Source organism: Stenella coeruleoalba (genome assembly GCF_951394435.1).
Source record: "Stenella coeruleoalba genome assembly, chromosome: 1".
Lineage (NCBI taxonomy): Eukaryota > Metazoa > Chordata > Mammalia > Artiodactyla > Delphinidae > Stenella > Stenella coeruleoalba.
In genome coordinates this window covers 12,062,020-12,080,142 of record NC_137169.1, presented here as the reverse complement: position 1 = coordinate 12,080,142, position 18,123 = coordinate 12,062,020, and the positions used below count along the sequence as shown (strand labels likewise).

General features: G+C 36.0%; 1 protein-coding gene across 2 annotated transcripts in view; it reads right to left on the bottom strand.

Annotated features, from left to right (window-relative positions):
* Positions 1–18,123, bottom strand: part of SPEN (spen family transcriptional repressor) — a 94,574-nt gene that overhangs the window by 52,868 nt on the left and 23,583 nt on the right. For both annotated transcript variants that reach the window (XM_079913131.1, XM_079913130.1), the window contains exons 2-3: positions 5,186–5,506; positions 1,603–2,079 (exon numbers count right to left, since the gene is read on the bottom strand). In XM_079913131.1, the coding sequence (XP_079769257.1) occupies positions 1,603–2,079; positions 5,186–5,385 (677 nt within the window). In that variant the 5' untranslated portion in view covers positions 5,386–5,506. The remainder of the gene's footprint in view (positions 1–1,602; positions 2,080–5,185; positions 5,507–18,123) is intronic.

Sequence of the window (18,123 nt, the reverse complement as noted above, 5' to 3'; positions counted from 1 at the left end):
ATCAAAAGTTAAGGGTTTTACCCATGTCACAGAGCTGCAAAGCTGAAGCCAGAAACTAACTCTCCTGACTTCCTAAACTAAGTGCTTGTTTCATTATAATATGCTACATCTTCTAGAATGTTTGAATTATATCTAGATAGACAGAGATATAAAATGTTTCCATTTATTATTTTGAATTTGAAAATTTAGGAGGCCTAAAAGGAGCCATTTATCAATTCCATGATCATTTACTTTCCTTAAATTAATTCTAAACAGGCAATACTAAAGGAAAAATAATCTGGGCATTTTTAATCAGGTTGAAGAATCTGTATCTTGCAAATTTAAAACACACACCACCTGGGACTTCCCTGGTGATCCAGTGGTTAAGAATCGGCCTTGCAATGCAGGGGATGATGGTTGGATCCCTGGTCGGGGAACTAGGATCCCACATGCCTCAGGGCAACTAAGCCCTCACATGCCCCAGCTACTGAGCCTGCGCGCTCTGGAGTCCTCGCAACACAACTAGAGAGAAGCCAGCACGCCGCAACGAAAGATCCCACGTGCCGAAACTATGACCCAACGCAGACAAAAAATAATAAATAAATAAATAATATACACACCACCTAAATTTAAAACTAGAATATCTGAGATTAACAGACTGAATAACAATCACTAGAAATGGGAAATACTCAAAAGACTATCAACATGTGAAGTACTGAACAGCAGTAATAATTATAGCTAGCAGTTATTAAAGGCTGTATTTATTTAACATATATGGGTATCAAGCTAAGCACTTTACATATTTCTTCATTTTAATATTCAAAATAACTTTATGAAGCATGTTTCTTATAAAAGATGAGAAAGCTGAGTCCTAGAGAGCTTAAGTAACTTGTCCAAAGATTGTAAAAGTAGTATACGGTCTACCTTGATCTATTATTTTTCAAAACCCATATACCTAACTTCTAAGCTGTTTCTTGTTAAGATTATTTTCAATTTATTATTTTCATCTTTGGAATAAAACTCCTTTGTAAAAAAAATTCCCAACTAATGAAATGAGCTTACTCAGCCTTAGTGAACAGCAAAGTTACAACCTGAATTTAAAGAAAGCTTTCCTACTTGAGCTTATAAATTGACTACCATCTTGATGTTAAAATTAGTTAAAATATACATAAGTTAATTTATACATTGATAATAAGTATGTCAACAATATATTTCACCAATACATCTTTACCCAAACAGCGCTTTTACAAATTTTCAACCAAATAATAGAAATAGTATTATATACCTAAGAAATTAAGAACTTTTAAAAGTTCATTACGTGGCACAAGATTTGTTTCATACAAGTAACGTTACTACTTTTCTTCCTTTTTGGCAATTTTAATGTTGAGCAACTGGAGAATGAAACAGTATTTGCAAATCATCATTTAGCTTTAAGTACTTGGGAGAATGGTTAATTCAATGGCCACAATGCTAATCAAAGTTTCTTCATTCATTATATACATGATCCAAGATTACTTTCTTTTAAAAATATTACTATACTAAAAATCAGTACCACTGAAAGTAGCATATTTGTAACAATTTATTCAACAGCTCATCTGTTACAACAAAAGGCTGTTAACCTACCTGTCACTGCTGGTACTACTGCTGCTGCTGATTGAATCACTACTGGAGGATCTACTCCTAGAGCCGCTGCCGCTAGGGGACCTTGCGGGTCTAGACGCTTGGCTAGCCAGCCTCTGAGGAGACTGATTTCTAGACTGGGATGAATGTGGTGAGCGACTCCTGCTGTGCTGGTAATTCCGCTCTGGCCTTCTGCCTCGTACCTCCCGGGTAATATCATCCCTGTAGATATCCCTGTGTACCACACTGGGCAGTGTAAACTGCTCCCGAGCCCTAGGTTCGTATCGGGGATCATGAGCATCAAAACGGTTTGGACTTCGACTCCGAGAAGTATAATAGAGCCCATGTTGTAAAGTCCGCTCGCGAGGATCTCTATAGTAATCCTGATCGTAATGTCTTGTCCGATCAAATCCTCCCGTCCCCCGTTCATGGTGTCCATAGGCACTATGTTCATAAGCACGCTCCCTGTTATCTGAAGCCCTGCATTTAGGAGGGGGGGAAAAATATTTAATCAATCAGAAAGGGGAAAGCAAAACTAAAAGCAAGTCATGCAAACATTCACTTGAGCATTGTCTTTGTCTTTGCAACTGGTCATTTTCTAAACAGCATTAACCTACTTAGTAAGCAAACACTAATAAGTTTAACATTTTACTTGACTCCAAAACTTATTTTCACAGCTGAGAAATCACTGTTGTAACTGTATATTGGACTTTCATGACTAGTGTTCTGCAAGTCAGTTGTTCTTTTTATTAGGGATTTTCTGGCTTATAAACAGAAATATACATATGTCATCTCCTTTTTATTTTAAATTTAATGGAACAAGAAGAGACTTTCATTTTAATATGAAAGTTTTATATACTTTCATCTGATTAAAATATATACCAAATTTTATTTACTTTGCAAGTGTATTTCAGGCAAAATTTCCATGATAGATTTCTCACACAGACATGAAAGCCCCATTGCAATGCATGCCCATGTCCCAGAAATAGGAGGGCATTTTCAAAGAAGTACAGAAAAAAATGTTAAGTGTAACTTTTTCTTATTAACTTTCAACTTCTTGGGTAATTATAAAAATTACTAAATTATGTAAATTGTTGTGCCCAAACAATCACATTTAATAAAAAAATGGAATTTTAAAAAGAAAATCAAACCAAAAAACCACTTGGGATATAAAAATATTGGGCTGCCACATGCTATTCTATGATGAACTTAACTAATTAAAGAATAATGGTTATTTTATCTTCTTGTGCTATCAAATTCCACATAATTTTTAAAATGCCTATTCCATGATTCAATGTGTTAATGTATTACTTAATGGTTACAGGAAATATATTCTCTTAGGGTTGAGCTATATTCAAATTGCCTCTGATGAAATAAGTCAACTTGGGAAACCGTTAAGATACGCTAACAACTGCTGTTAGCAATGGTTTAACTTTAAAAAATCTTCCTGTAGGGCATGAATACTTGTCAATCGAAGAGTACAAAAACTGTTGCATGTACAATTACACACATGCAATTACGTATTAATATTAAAAACCGATTCCAATCCTACAAAGAAATCTTAAGTTCTCTACTTAAGAGAGTTCCTAAAAGACAATTTCACTTGAATCTCAAACATGAGGTTGAGTCTCTTCTCAACCTCACCTTTGGGTCTATCTTCTATCAAAAGTGATTAAGGAATTATGAAAGACATAGAAGAATTAGAATCTCTCCAATAAGGAATATGTGGCAAAATCTTACAACTAATACTATGTCCCCAATACGTGCTTAGATTCCAAATCTCTCCACTAACCTTCATTTTCACCCACCATTTCACTTAGCAACCATACCTTCTCCTAGGCTGTTTTTTCTTTTTACTGCTATTATTAAAAGCAACTGGCATGGCAAAAATTCAGTATTATCTTTCCTACTTAAATATATTAAATGACTTTCTCCTTTTTTATTCACTATTTCTGGAATTTGAATAGATATTTCAACTTCTAACAAACAAGAGGTGTTCCTTTGAGACAAGAGAAAATTTCATAAATAATTCCATTAGTACCCTATCAAATGTTAATCAGTAAGAGCTGTTATTAATGATATAACAGAAGCAACAGGCAATAGTTCTAGGAGAATTACTGCTACAGCTGATATTTTATAAATATGCAAAGTTCTTAACCATTAGGAAGATATAGAAGGCAGGCACAAGAGCTAGCAGAGCTGAAATCTAATAGCTATTCTTTGATTCATCTATTAGTACTAAATGATTCTAGAGTTAGTGGGAAAAAAAGAAAGTTTGACTTGGGTTAGGAGAGGGGCTAATATACACAGGTCAGGACATACCAACCTTTTCCAAGTGTGGAAACACGACCTATAATCCCAATTAAATCTAGGGAGAGAATTGTGAACATAACTTCCCCAATTTTGGCCCCTCTTATGGGGGTAATCCACCTTCTTAATGGGTAAGGGTGTCAAATGATATTTAGATGAACCACAAGGAAAAAAAAAATCTTAATGACCAGACAAAATAATTCCACTGGAAGCAAGCAGTCCCAGACAAACTGTAACTCTCAAACCCCCAGACTTCTTTCTTGAGATAGCAGAAAATTATAAATTGATCCACATTCACAAAAATGTCCAGCCCTAAGTATGAATCAGGCAGCTGACAGAAGAGGAAATATCCTCTACAATTCCACCAAATGAGGAAGGCACAGTTGCTCGCCAACAGTTCACCTTTGTAGCCATCCAGCATAGTCAATTTTGATTGCTGTATCCACAACTGATCGTCACCATATGTTCAAAGCTAAAGTACCTTTAATTGGACAGCAACTTGCTTAAGAAACAAGATAGTAATCCTCTTCTCCTGGGCTAATGGAATCTTGACTGCACGACATCCCATACATTCCAGCAAACAGAAAAGAATGGCTATATTCCAGGATTTAGGAACGTCCATCATCTCAATTTTTCCCCATTCCATCAAGGAGTATAATTCCAACATGGAAACTGTGTAGATCCAAAATGGAAAAATGAAGCACTGCCTTCACTCTTCTTCATCCAAGTACACATTTCCAGGTTAAAGTATTGTTTGTAGAATCCAAGAGGTTGAATCATATGGTCTGCTAGGTTTTTTGGTGACAATCCAATTCTTTTGTACACTTTGTGTAGTGAAAACTGAGAAGCAGATATCAAATTCTAAAAGAATCTGTAGGCTCTAATATTCCAGAAATATTCCATATAGTACAACCACAAAATCTGTAGCCAAGTAGCTCCATCAGGTAGAAGGGATATATCCAAGGAAAGACTTAACATTATCCAAGAGAAGGAATAATTAATTCTAGAAGACAGGTAACTCCAAAAATGATGCTGCAATATAAAATCTTCCACCACTTTATATCTCAGGAGTAGATATCCAACCAGCTGCAGGAAATATCCTCTACGATTCCATAAGATACCAGCCACTGGGATAGAAATCACTTCCGTTTCCAACCCAAAATAGGAAACATTGAGAATGCCCAAAACTTTAAATCCATCTGGGGCCCCTAAATACGAGTTTCTGTTTCACCATATCAAATACAAAATACCTGCCTACAGAAACCTTGGAACTTACCCATCAAGTCTCCGCTCATAACGTCCTTCTCGTGCATGAAGTGATGGTGGGGGGCCATAAGCAGGCCCTCCACCACCTCCTCTGAACCCAGAAACCTCTCTACTACGAGATGCTATGGAAACTGTATCATCCAATCCCCGAGCAGCGCTCGGAATGGTGCCTGGTTCATTATAATCCGTGCGTAGGTCTCTATCTCCCATTTTGTTGACTGAGTTGTGAGCCTTCTGTGCACTTTTGATGTCCACAAAATCCACAAAGGCAGCCACTCCTCCTTCAGAACCCCTCTTGGGGAGAATTTTGACACTTTCCACGCGGCCATATCTGAAAAAAAATAAAGTCAACGTTATTGTTGCATAGTAATAATTTTCCAAAAATAGTTTTAAAAACTGTTTGTTATTTTTAAACAATTTACATTATGCATGTATGGGGGAGGGGTTGCGAGTTAATTTAAAATGGCTTTTAAACTCACATTTTTCTTTTTTGAGGCAAATATTTACAAACATTTTTACCACATTATTTTATTGCTCTAACTTTTTAAATATAGTATTTACTATAAACTGCCTTTTACCTTCCTGGAACACTTAGCTGAAATGACTCTCAGAAGTTTTTAGGCATTTTTACATTCTAAAAAAGGATATTATACCTAAGATAATCAAAGTAACTTACCAATCTTAAGAGATTTTCATTAAAGTAAAAACTGTAGCTAAAAATGGCTATTTTACAGATCTCATTTTAATTTAATTCATTAAGTGAAAATGATCTTAGTGAAAAAATGAGATGACTTCAAACACTCCTTACTGGAAGGCAAAATAAATTCAAATATTTTGTGCATTTGCAAGTGTGTCTAGTTTTTAATGTAATCTTTTGCCATTTAGTTCTCTTTTCCAGGGGATTAAAAGAAAAAGTGTTAAAATTTATAATTTATGTATAATTGTTATTTATATAAATTAATAAATCAGAAAATCTTTTGACAGACTCTTATGTATACTTATAATTTGGCATTTTAGAAAGAAGGGCACAGCACTTTTAAATATAGCACTCTTACATGCTGACAATCCAAGATCATAATTTTTTTCTTTTTTTTAAAATTTATGGCTGCATTGGGTCTTCGCTGTTGTGCACAGCCTTTCTCTAGTTGTGGTGAATGGAGGCTACTATTTGTTGCAGTGCATGGGCTTCTCATTGTAGTGGCTTCTCTTGCTCTGGAGCACAAGCTCTAGGCACACAGGCTTCAGTAGTTGTGGCACACAGGCTCAGTAGTTGTGGCACACGGGCTTAGTTGCTCCGCGGCATGTGGGATCTTCCCGGACCAGGGCTCGAACCCGTGCCCCCTGCATGGGCAGGCGGATTCTTAACCACTGTGCCACCAGGGAAGTCCCCAATATCATAATTTTACACTTCCCCTGAAGAAGCTGACAACATTATCAGAAAGCCGAACTTTCCTTTTACATCCTCCAGTATGATTTAAGTTATTACCTCTCAGAAGGGAAACATAATCCTAAAATGCAGTTTCATCAGGCCACTGAACTAGATGTAACGAAATTACTTGGCGTAAATTAACTGATGAAAGGATCTCTTAAATTCGGGGGAAAAATAGAAACTGAAATAGTTCTTTCCATACAAACATTAAAAAAAATACTTTCCAATGTATCTGACAAAGGACTTGTATCTAGAATATAAGAACTCTTACAACTCAACCCATTTTTTAAAAATAGGGAAGATGGGCTTCCCTGGTGGCTCAGTGGTTAATAATCTGCCGGCCAATGCAGGGGGCACGGGTTCGAGCCCTGATCTGGGAAGATCCCACATGCCTCGGAGCGGCAGCTGCTGAGTCTGCGCTCTGGAACTTGTGAGCCACAAGTACTGAGACCCACGTGCCTAGAGCCCGTGCTCCGTGACAGGAGAATCAACCGCAATAAGAAGCCTGTGCACCGCAGCAAAGAGTGGCCCGCGCTCGCCACAGCTGAAGAAAGCCCACGCGCAGCAGCGAGGACCCAACATAGATAGATAGATAGATAGATAGATAGGTAGATAGACAGATAGATAGATTTGTAAAAAAAATAAAAATAAAAAATAGGGAAAACACTTCACCAAAGAAGAAATACAGGTGGCAGATAAGCACAGAAAGAGATGCTCAAAATCAGTAGGCATAGGGAAATACAAATCAAAACCACAATAAAATACCACTTCACACCCACTAGGATTGCTATTAGAAAAGAGAACAGAACAGAACAAAACACGTATTGGCAAGGATATGGAGAAATTTGAAACTTCTGCATAGCTGGTGGAACTGTAAAATGGCGCAGCCACTGTGGAAAGTGGCATTTTTCTCCAAAAGTTAAGCACAGAATTACCATATGACCCAGCAATTCCATTCCTAGGTATATACCCAAGAGAACTGAAAACTGGGGCTCAAAAAGATACATTACACGGATGTTCACTGCATCATTATTCACAAAAACCAAAAGATGGAAACAACCCGACTGTCCATCAATGGATGAATGGATAAACAAAATGTGGCACATACAAACAATGGAATATTATATTAAAACATAAAAAGAAATGAAGTTTCGATACACACTACAACATGCATAAACCTTGAAAACATCATACTAAATGAAATAAGCCAGACACAAAAGGACAATTAGTTTATGATTCCACTTACATGAAGAATCTGGAATAGACAAATTCATGGAGACAGAAAGTAGAACAGAAGTTAACAGGGACTGGGGAGACACAGAGTTTTTGTGTGGGATGAAAAAAATTCTAGAAATAGATAGTGCCGATGGTTACATAACATTGTGAATGCACTTTTTTTTTGGCCACGCCAAGCAGCTTGTAGGATCTTAGTTCCCCGACCAGGGATCAAACCTGGGCCCCGGCAGTGAAAGCGCCGAGTTCTAACCGCTGGACTGCCAGAGAAGTCCCTGTGAATGCACTTAATGCCACTGAATTGTACACTTAAAAATGGTTAAGATAATAAATTTTGTACATTTTAACACACACACACAACTTATCACTAAGCCCAAGACTACATAGGTTTTTCTATTAGAAAGAAGAAAAAAAGAGGGAAGCATCAGCCAATTCCCCATCAAAAAAGTCAGTTAGCCGAAGTGTAAACAGGGAAAACAAATATTTAAGCTTAAATTCTTAATAACAAAGAGCTAAATGCAATACTGAAAAGAAGAACCAAATACTTAATGCATAGATTATGCATGCAGAACAAAGTCAAATGGCCCTCCGTCTTCAAAAGGGTGGGCTCACGGTTCCCATAATTTTTACATAAGGAGAGTACACTCTGGAAACAAAATACGAATTTATCTCCAAATTTAACATAAGAGAACTTTATCAGGTATTACATTACTCTTCTATACTAAAAAAAAAAACCTGTTAACTCTTCACAGCCATGAGAACTCAGGGGGTAAATGGAAATGTGATGTCCTGATTTTATCTACTCTTTCCAAAACAACACAGTTCCTATAGTATTCAAGTATTCCTTAAGTATTCAAACGAAACATTTACTGACATCTACTAATTAAAAAAGAAAAAAGAGCAAAAATAATAAAACCACAGTTAAATAGTATTTCTTTTTTTTAAACATAGAGCCTTAGTTACAGGTTTTCAGAGAACCTATGGAATAGTCTCCAGTAATATGCACAAAATATTTTCTTAAATTACATAGTCAAAGGTTGTAGTAATAAGTTAACTCATTTGTAATCTTTAAAGAATCAAGAAAACCTTTTTTTTTTTAAAATAAGAACATAAAATTAAGAAAGTGTGCTTGATTGCTACAAGCTGCAGTATATAACAATCTAATGGGTTTGTCTTCAAAAACACAATCAAAAAACAACATTAAATTGGTTTCTGTTTGGTCAAAAATATTCACCATCAAAAAATATTAAACTGATCAACATACACTATAATTCTTCTACGTTTTTAAGAGAGAATTTTAAAATAACCCAAAACAATGCCAGATTTGCTGAGATGTTTGGTCTTTCAACATGTGACTATTTATACAGTCAAATTTATAGTCCTTAGCATCTCCTTGAAGAATATAATTGCAGTGTATTAATGGCCTCACATTTTACATTTGAGAGCATCAGGATATACTCTAATGTTTTTCCTCCACTATGAGAAAAGAGTAGGGTTCTAATCCTGAATCAATTATTTTTAATTTTATGGTTCTTAACAGGCACTGTTGTAGGCACTTGATGCATATCAGGGAATAAAACAAAGATCCCTAGTCTCATGGAATTGATTTATTTACAATTTTCAGCTCCTTGATATGTGAAAAGATTCCTCCTATTCTAAACTTCTCCTCAACTCTACAAGAAACTTACTTTGTTAATTTCCAAAGCAACACTAAATACATAAAGCTAAAGATCATTAGTATGCTAAAACCCAATGAATTCTCTCAATACCCTTTCTTTCTAAAAGTTACTACATTTATCTTTTATTAGCTGGTTTATCAATAAGAATGCAATTATTAATTTTAATCCTACCTTTTTTTGCAACTGACCCTACTAATAATAAGCAATAACAAAGAATAGCCACAATTCGTTTTCACACAAGTCCTCCTACTACAGAAAACAATCCTCCCCAAGTCATTCTTGAAACATTTACCTGTTATTCAGGATAGACTTACAGAATTGTAATGAGGAGAATATCTGCCTCTTTGAAGAGGCATGCAATTAACCTAAAACACCCATTCATCTAAAACCCAATACATCATTTTCCAAAGATTACATATTTTATCAAACTATCAATTCTTTGCGTATTGCCCACTTTTCCACCCTTCCACACCATCATGGCTAAGCTGTTCCTTATTCAAAAGAAAACGATCAATAAGTATGAATAGACAGAAAGCGAAAAGCAAATGAGCATGCTGTAAGGGATAAAAAGGCCTAAGAGATGAGTATTACAGTTTGGTTGGGTGACCTATAATAGTAGAAACAATAAATGTTTATGTTTACTTATTATTATTATTTTTACCATATGCGGGCCTCTCACTGCCGTGGCCCCTCCCGCCGCGGAGCACAGGCTCCGGACGTGCAGGCTCAGCGGCCACGGCCCACGGGCCCAGCCGCTCCGCGGCATGTGGGATCTTCCCGGACCAAGGCACGAACCCGCGTCCCCTGCATCGCCAGGCGGACTCTCAACCACTGCGCCACCAGGGAAGCTCACTTATTTTTTATATTATGAAAATATTCAAAAGCATTCCTCTTCCAAACTCAGACAGTTGGGTCATAAATATACCCATTACAACCAGCAAATTATCTGCAATAATGCAGTAACATCAACACTTATTTATATAACCCTTTCATAGTAAAAAATTTTTATGAAGGAATTACTAATTTATAAATCAACCACTTGATCCTATATTTAAACCAAAAGACTGGTTTCCCCTCTGTGTTAGACCTTTATTTTATTTTCTATACCAGTGACTACAAATACTTCAAGAATGCCAAAAGGCAGAATTTCCCAGAAACTTAAATAATGCATCATAACAGCATTTAAATTGGAGCTGGACACATTTTTCCTACATAATCACAGATCAAATTTTTAAAATTTTTTATTGTGATAAAATATAACATAAAATTAGCTATTTTAACCATTTTTAAGTGTACAATCCCAATCTTTTCAAATTAATCACGGCTATTTCTTGTCATCAACATAGTAGAGGTAGACATTAAAGCTACCTCATTCACAATTACTGATATCGCCCATACTTCAAACCATTAAATGTAGTAAGTAGCTCAGAATCATATACTCAGATGGCAAAACTCCTGCAATCTGGACATAACCAAGTAAGATAGTAATATTTTTAATATGTCATATGTCTCATTATATCAGTTAAAATAAGTTAAAATCCAAAAGAAGAACTTGGTTTAACAATTATCTAGAATGACAAAGATAAATTTAAATTGTTAGCATGACAATGATAAATTACAAGTTAACAGTTTTACTCTATCCAAAGACAATGATCAAAAATTGATATAAACCCAGAAAATAGAAAATATTTGCAAATTATTTATCTGATAGGAGCTCTTACAACTCAACAATGAAAAAAAAATAATGCAATTTAAAAATAGGCAAAGGATATAGACAATTTCTCTAAAAATATATACAAACAGCCAATAGCCAATAAACACACAAAAATTTGCTTAACGATATTAGACTTTAGGAAAATAAAAACCAAAACCACAATGAGATACCACTTCACACAAAATAGGATGGCTAGAATATTGATAAAAACGACAGACAATAACAAGTATAAGGAGAAATCTAAACCCTAATAAATTGCTAGTGAAATCGTAAAATGGTACAGCCACTTTGGAATTCAATTTGGCAGTTCCTCAAAATGTTAAACTTAGAATTACCGTATAAGCCAGCAATTCTACTCCTGGGTATGAACTGAAAAGAGAAGTCCACATAAAAACACATACAGGAATGTTCACAGTATCATTATTCATAATAGCCAAAAAAATGGAAACAAACCAATTGTTCAACTGCTGAGTGGAATTGTTAAAATGTGGTACATGTCCATACAATGGAATGTCATTTGGCAATAAAAAGGAATGAAGTTCTTATACATGCTACAACATGGATGAACCTCGAGAACACTATAAGGGAAAGAAGCCAATCACATATTTTATGATTCCATATATATGTGAAAGGTCCAAAATAGGCAAATACACAGAAATAGAAAATAGATTAGTGGATTCCAGGAGCTGGGGAGAAGGAAGAATGGGGAATGACTGCTAATGGATATGGGGATTTCATTCTGGAGTGATGGAAATGTTCTGAAATTAGTGGTGATGGCTGCATAACTCTGCAAATATACTAAAAACAACTGTACACTTTTCAAAGGAAAAATTTTATGCCATGCGAATTATATCTCATTAAAACTATTATTAAAAGAAAAAAGACAAAAAATAGTACCTGTCACTGTCTTTTATATTTATTTATTTGGCTGCACTGGGTCTTAGTTGTGGCATGCGGGATCTTTAGTTGCAGCATGTGGATCTAGTTCCCTGACCAGGGACTGAACCTGGGGCCCCTGCACTGGGAGCACAGAGCCTTAGCCACTGGACCATCAGGGAAGTCCCTGTCACCGTCTTTTAATACAACAGATTTTACATATCCTTTAGTCACAAGTGTCTGCGTTATCTCAATACAAATCAACTGCCTGCCATGTTTCCTGTAAATGGGCACATTTAAGGAAGACATTTTCTATTTCAAGCATGCCTGCCTGGGAAGATAAGTAACCCATTAGATGACAGCCAAAACCTATCTTCACTTCATAGAGATACAGAATTCTTTCAGGAAATCTACTGTGAAATAAATTTATGTATAAAAGATTTTAAAATTATTCTTAAATAATTAATATATTTCCCTTTAATCACTTTATCTTTGGAGTAAGTACAAATGATTACTAAAGATGAAAAAAACAGACTCAGAATCCCTAAAGCGAGCAAAGCGCAGTCAAACACAGGACCCCTAGCCTCATTTTAGAAAAAGTTAAAATCCTAAAATGTTTCTCTACTTGGAGGAATGGGGGAGAGGTGGGAAAAGAAGGGCGGGGGGAGAATGATTTGTAATATTTTGCTGATTTGTGTTCTCTCTCTGCCAAAAATATATATATATATATATATATATATATATATATATATATATATATATATATATAAGTTTGTTGTAGTCTGGGAAAGACTCTCAGCCTGAGATAAAATCCCTATGTCATAAAAGAAAAGACCATATAAATTAAACCGCATAAAAATTACAGCTCCTAAATAGCAAAATACAGTCAAAAAACAAATGGGGAAAAATACTTGCACATGAGAAATAAGTGATTTCCTAAATACAAAAATTCTTCCAAATCAAGGGAGACAGAGGTCCAAACAAAACACAGGCAAAATACCCAAATAGGAAAATTTTTTTTTAATATTTATTTTATTTATTTGGTTGCGTCGTGTCTTAGTTGCAGCAGGCTGGCTCCTTAGTTGTGGCATGCGAACTCTTACTTGAGGCATGCATGTGGGATCTAGTTCCCGGACCAAGGATCGAACCCAGGCCCCCTGCATTGGGAGCACGGAGTCTTAACCACTGCGCTACCAGGGAAGTTCCAGGAAATTCTTTAAAAATACACCCATACACACAAAATGGTAAACAAAACAAACACACTCAAAAAAGCTGCTCAGTTTCCACTCAAAATTTCAAAAATCCAAATTAAAAAAAAAATGCCATGCAACACAAAGACCTAAATTTTAATAATACCTAGATATTAGCTAGAGTCTAAGAAAATAGACACTTTCATAACACCGTCTGCAGGAGTATAAATTAGAGAAACCTCTTAGGAAGACAATTTGATAGACTGTTTAGTAAGCAACACTGCTTATAACAGTTAAAAAAAAAAAAAAAGAAAGAAAGAAAAAAAAAGAAGAAGAAAAAAAAAGGAACGCACCATTCCACTTTCTCTATGAATTTGACTGCTCCAGGAAGATAATGTAAGTAGACTCATACAATATTTGTCCTTTTGTAACAGCCTTATTTCACTTAGCATAAAGTCTTCAAGGTTCATCCATGTTGAAGCATGTGTCAGAATTTCCTCTCCTAACATAATACTGTAAATCAACAATACTTCAATTTTAAAAAGAAGAATTTCCTTCCTTTCTAAGGCTGAATAATACTCCGTGATACGTATTTTGTTGTCACACATTCTGTTTATCCTTCCATGGGTCATGAACACTTAGATTGCTTCTATCTTTTGGCTATTGTAAATGCTTCTATGAACATAATACATTACTTTTTTAAGATGAGAAACGATTTATTGACTCTAATTAGAAAAGGTTTAAGAAAACTTGAAGACTGAAGATAAGCTTAATTCAACCAACAAAACTATAGTCAGCTGTTTATCAAATCCATGGTTAGTGCCTAGATTCCTGTACATGAAAACTTGATGACTACAACTCTTGGGGAAAGGCAATGTTTTTTTTTTTTTTTTTTTTTGTGGTATGCGGGCCTCTCACTATTGTGGCCTCTCCCATTGCGGAGCACAGGCTCCGGACGCGCAGGCTCATCGGCCATGGCTCACGGGCCCAGCCAGGCCCAGCTGCTCCGTGGCATGTGGGATCTTCCTCGACCGGGGCACGAACCTGCGTCCCCTGCATCGGCAGGCGGACTCCCAACCACTGCGCCACCAGGGAAGCCCGGCAATGTTTTCAGTAAAGCTTTGAATGACAAAATTCTTCAGAACTATTAACGGCACCATTACTTCAGTGAAAAAAATACGTATATGCATTATTTTGCACCAATCTAATGGTGCAAAATAACTATTTACTAACTAAAATTAATTGTTAACAAAAAGAGAGTGCGCAACTGATATGTAAACCTCTGAAAGATTATCCAATTATAAGGAGAAAACAATCCCAAAGATTCTATGATATTTAGACGTTACTGGCTACATAAAATAGGAAGCCTGAATCTTTTAGACAATCTTAGAAAGAATTCATAAGGTACTTCTTCAGAGAATAGGAGGGAGGAGTTTACACTCTAAAAGTCAAAATACATAGTGCAGGGGACTTCTCTGGCAGTCCAGCAGTTAAGACTCTACATTCCCAATGCAGAGGGCCTGAGTTCGATCCCTGGTCAGGGAACTAGATCCTGCATGCCGCAACTAAAAGATCCCACATGCCGCAACTAAAGATCCCACACGCCGCAAAATCCCACGTGCCATAAGACCAGGTGTAGCCAAATAAATATTAAAATATATATATATATATATATATATATATATATATACACACACACACAATGCAGGAATACAGACAATGATGGTGGCCACTAAGTTAACTTTTGGACATTTCTTCTCACAATAATTAATGAACAACTTCATAAATGTGTCTGATTTACATAGTACTGAGAAAAACTCAAGTACAATTGTAAAGAGAATGCAAATGACCATGATTAACCATTTCTTAAAGTAATGGCAGTAAATAAAACAGTTAGATGAAGAAAAAAAGGAGCAAGGCAAGTTGATCAAAAGGGGAAGGCTGGAGAAAACAAAGTTGAAGTAGCAGAAGCCAAGAAACTAACAAAAATCCACATCAAGAGTCCGGGGTGTAAATACAAAGGACTCTTTGAAAATGTGCTTCCTACCTGGCTTAATAGGACTATTACAGTACAACTGCTGAGAAGGAAATTAACTTCTAACCTATGGCTTACTTCTTAGTAAAATAACAGTTTAAAAAAAGACTTTCAGAAATTTATAAATTCCCTCTAATATTTCACTTGATTAGACTTCTATCCTTATTTCACAATATATGGTTACTTAGAACAGAATCAGGACAAATGTGATCTTTTTGTAATATACATAAATTCCATATTCTTTTTATCACCACTGCATTTCTGTAAATCTTTAAAGACTACCAATACTTCCAGATTAAGGAAATGGGTCTTCTTTATCACTCTTTAATCTTAAAAGGTCTTTGGGTTTTTCTACTCACTTCCAATGGTTTATAAACGTTTAAATAATCATGCTTCCCAATAAAAACTCTGCATGAAATTAAGCCTATTAAATTAAGAAATAAGTCACCAGTCTCTATGCCAATCATTCTTGAAACCTGTTAAATATGCAAACTTCTCCAGTCAACACTTTAGTCATTAATTATAATCTCTAGAACTAAAAAGCTTTTCTTTACAAGCAAAACCTTTATACAAATTTCCAATAAGATCAACACAAAGGAAATCAAATGTCATAACCTTGTGAGACCCCAAGCTGTGACTAAAGTTCCCTTTATACATCTACTTTTAGAGCGGCACAGCAAACTTGCTGAAAAGGAATAATATGTGTCAAAAACCACCGTGGAAAGGGCTACTTCATAAAAAAAAAAAAAAAACACAGAAAGGTGTAAGTGACAAGAAAAACTACAGTATATCATTATACACCTTAGATTAGTATAACAAAGCACAGACACCATTTTTTTAAATTAACTGCAATATAATTTTGCAGTTAATTTAATAAATAAAACTATTTGAAACGTTACAAATGCCACTTAAGTCTGAACCCAAGAAAGCCTATTTTTGATTGATGAGCATAGCTGGTTAGGAGATGATTTATCTGAAAGGAACTGGTACACCAATGTTTTGTATGATGGCTACACAGTATTTCTAGATATTAAGCTCTTTTATAATCCAACTAATCATCAAAATATACTTTTTAAAAATCTTCACAGCATTCCAGTGACCTTTATACACTATGGAGAATGGCTAGAATAAGATTTTCTTTTCTTTTTTTTTGCATGAGAGAGCTTTTAATATTATACTTATTCATCTCTCACTTTAGATTTTCAGTTATCAATGGAAACACCATTTGTATCAAAAGCTGACACAGGAGAGTCACGTATAGATTTTCACTGACCCCATAGAGATGTTACATGTCCCATTTTACACCTTGTTTTGTCATTTAATATTTTTCCATGCCAATAAAGACCCTTTGCCAGTTCTAACACGGTGTGCCCTAGAACAAGATTTTCTAAACTAAAAAGACCTTAGAAATCTTTTTTTTTTTTTTTTTTGGCTGCATTGGGTCTTTGTTGCTGTGCGCGGGTTTTCTCTAGTTGCAGTGAGCGGAAGCTACTCTTCATTGAGGTGCTCAGGCTTCTCATTGCGGTGGCTTCTCTTGTTGCGAAGCTCTAGGCACATGGGTTTCAGTAGCTGCAGCACGGGGGCTCAGCAGTTGCAGCACGTGGGCCCTAGAGTACAGGCTCAGTAGTTGTGGTGCACGAGCTTAGCTGCTCTGCGGCATGTGGGATCTTCCCAGACCAGGTATCAAACCCGTGTCCCCTGCACTGGCAGGCGGATTCTTAACCACTGCACCACCAGGGAAGTCCCCTTATAAATCTTATAATCCGACCCATTCAATTCATGGGAGAAAATAAATGTACCTACTTTATATAATAAATGTGTTACTGGGAACTTCCCTGGTAGTCCAGTGGGTAAAACTCTGCGCTCCCAATGCAGGGACCCCATGTTCAATCCCTCATCAGGGAACTAGATTCCACATGCATGCCACAACTAAAGAGTTTGCATGCTGCAACTAAGAGTCCACATGCTGCAAAAAAGATCCCACGTGCCACAACGAAGATCCCGAGTGCAACAATGAAGATCCAGCACAGCCAAAATAAGTATTTAAATAAATAAACAAATAAATGTTTTACTGAAGAGTTAAGGTGTCTTATTTTGTTTTTGGTTTTGGTTTTTTTGGCCGCGCCGCACAACTTGCAGGATCTTAGCTCCCCGACCAGGGAGTGAACCTGGGCCTTAGGAAGTGAGAGCACAGAGTCCCAACCACTGGACTGCCAGGGAATTCCCTGTCTTTTTTATATACAGCATCACATACTAACTGAATTTTAGATACTCTCTATAAATTGAGATTTTTGCAAATCTTGTTTTCTTTGATTAAGGCTGAACCCCCTCACATAAGAGAAATTAATATCTATTATGGCATTTAATTCTAACATTGGATGTGCTTGAAATTCATTTCATTGAAAGAATTCAAGCTGACTAAAAGGAACAACCTTAAAAAATCTAAGGATTCCATGATTTCTACGATAAAACTGAGGCGGGGTGGGGGTGGGGGGCCGGTGGATGAAAAAACAGAAAAAAATTCCCACAAGAAAAACAGCAGTTCTAATCCTATAAGTTTACAATGAGGAAAAAGAGGAGGGGAAAAATAAAGCTATTCACAGGACACTATCTTTGTTTTGTTTACTAGTCTTAAAGTTTTTCAGTGATTCTTAACTTTTTAACCTCAACCTTTTTATGTCAAAGCTAAAGTTAAGTACTTAAATATACTGCTAGCATTCTATTCTTAACATAATGGTTTGCCTAAACCAATATTTCTTACACTTTTTTCCACGGACTGCTTTGACAGCCAG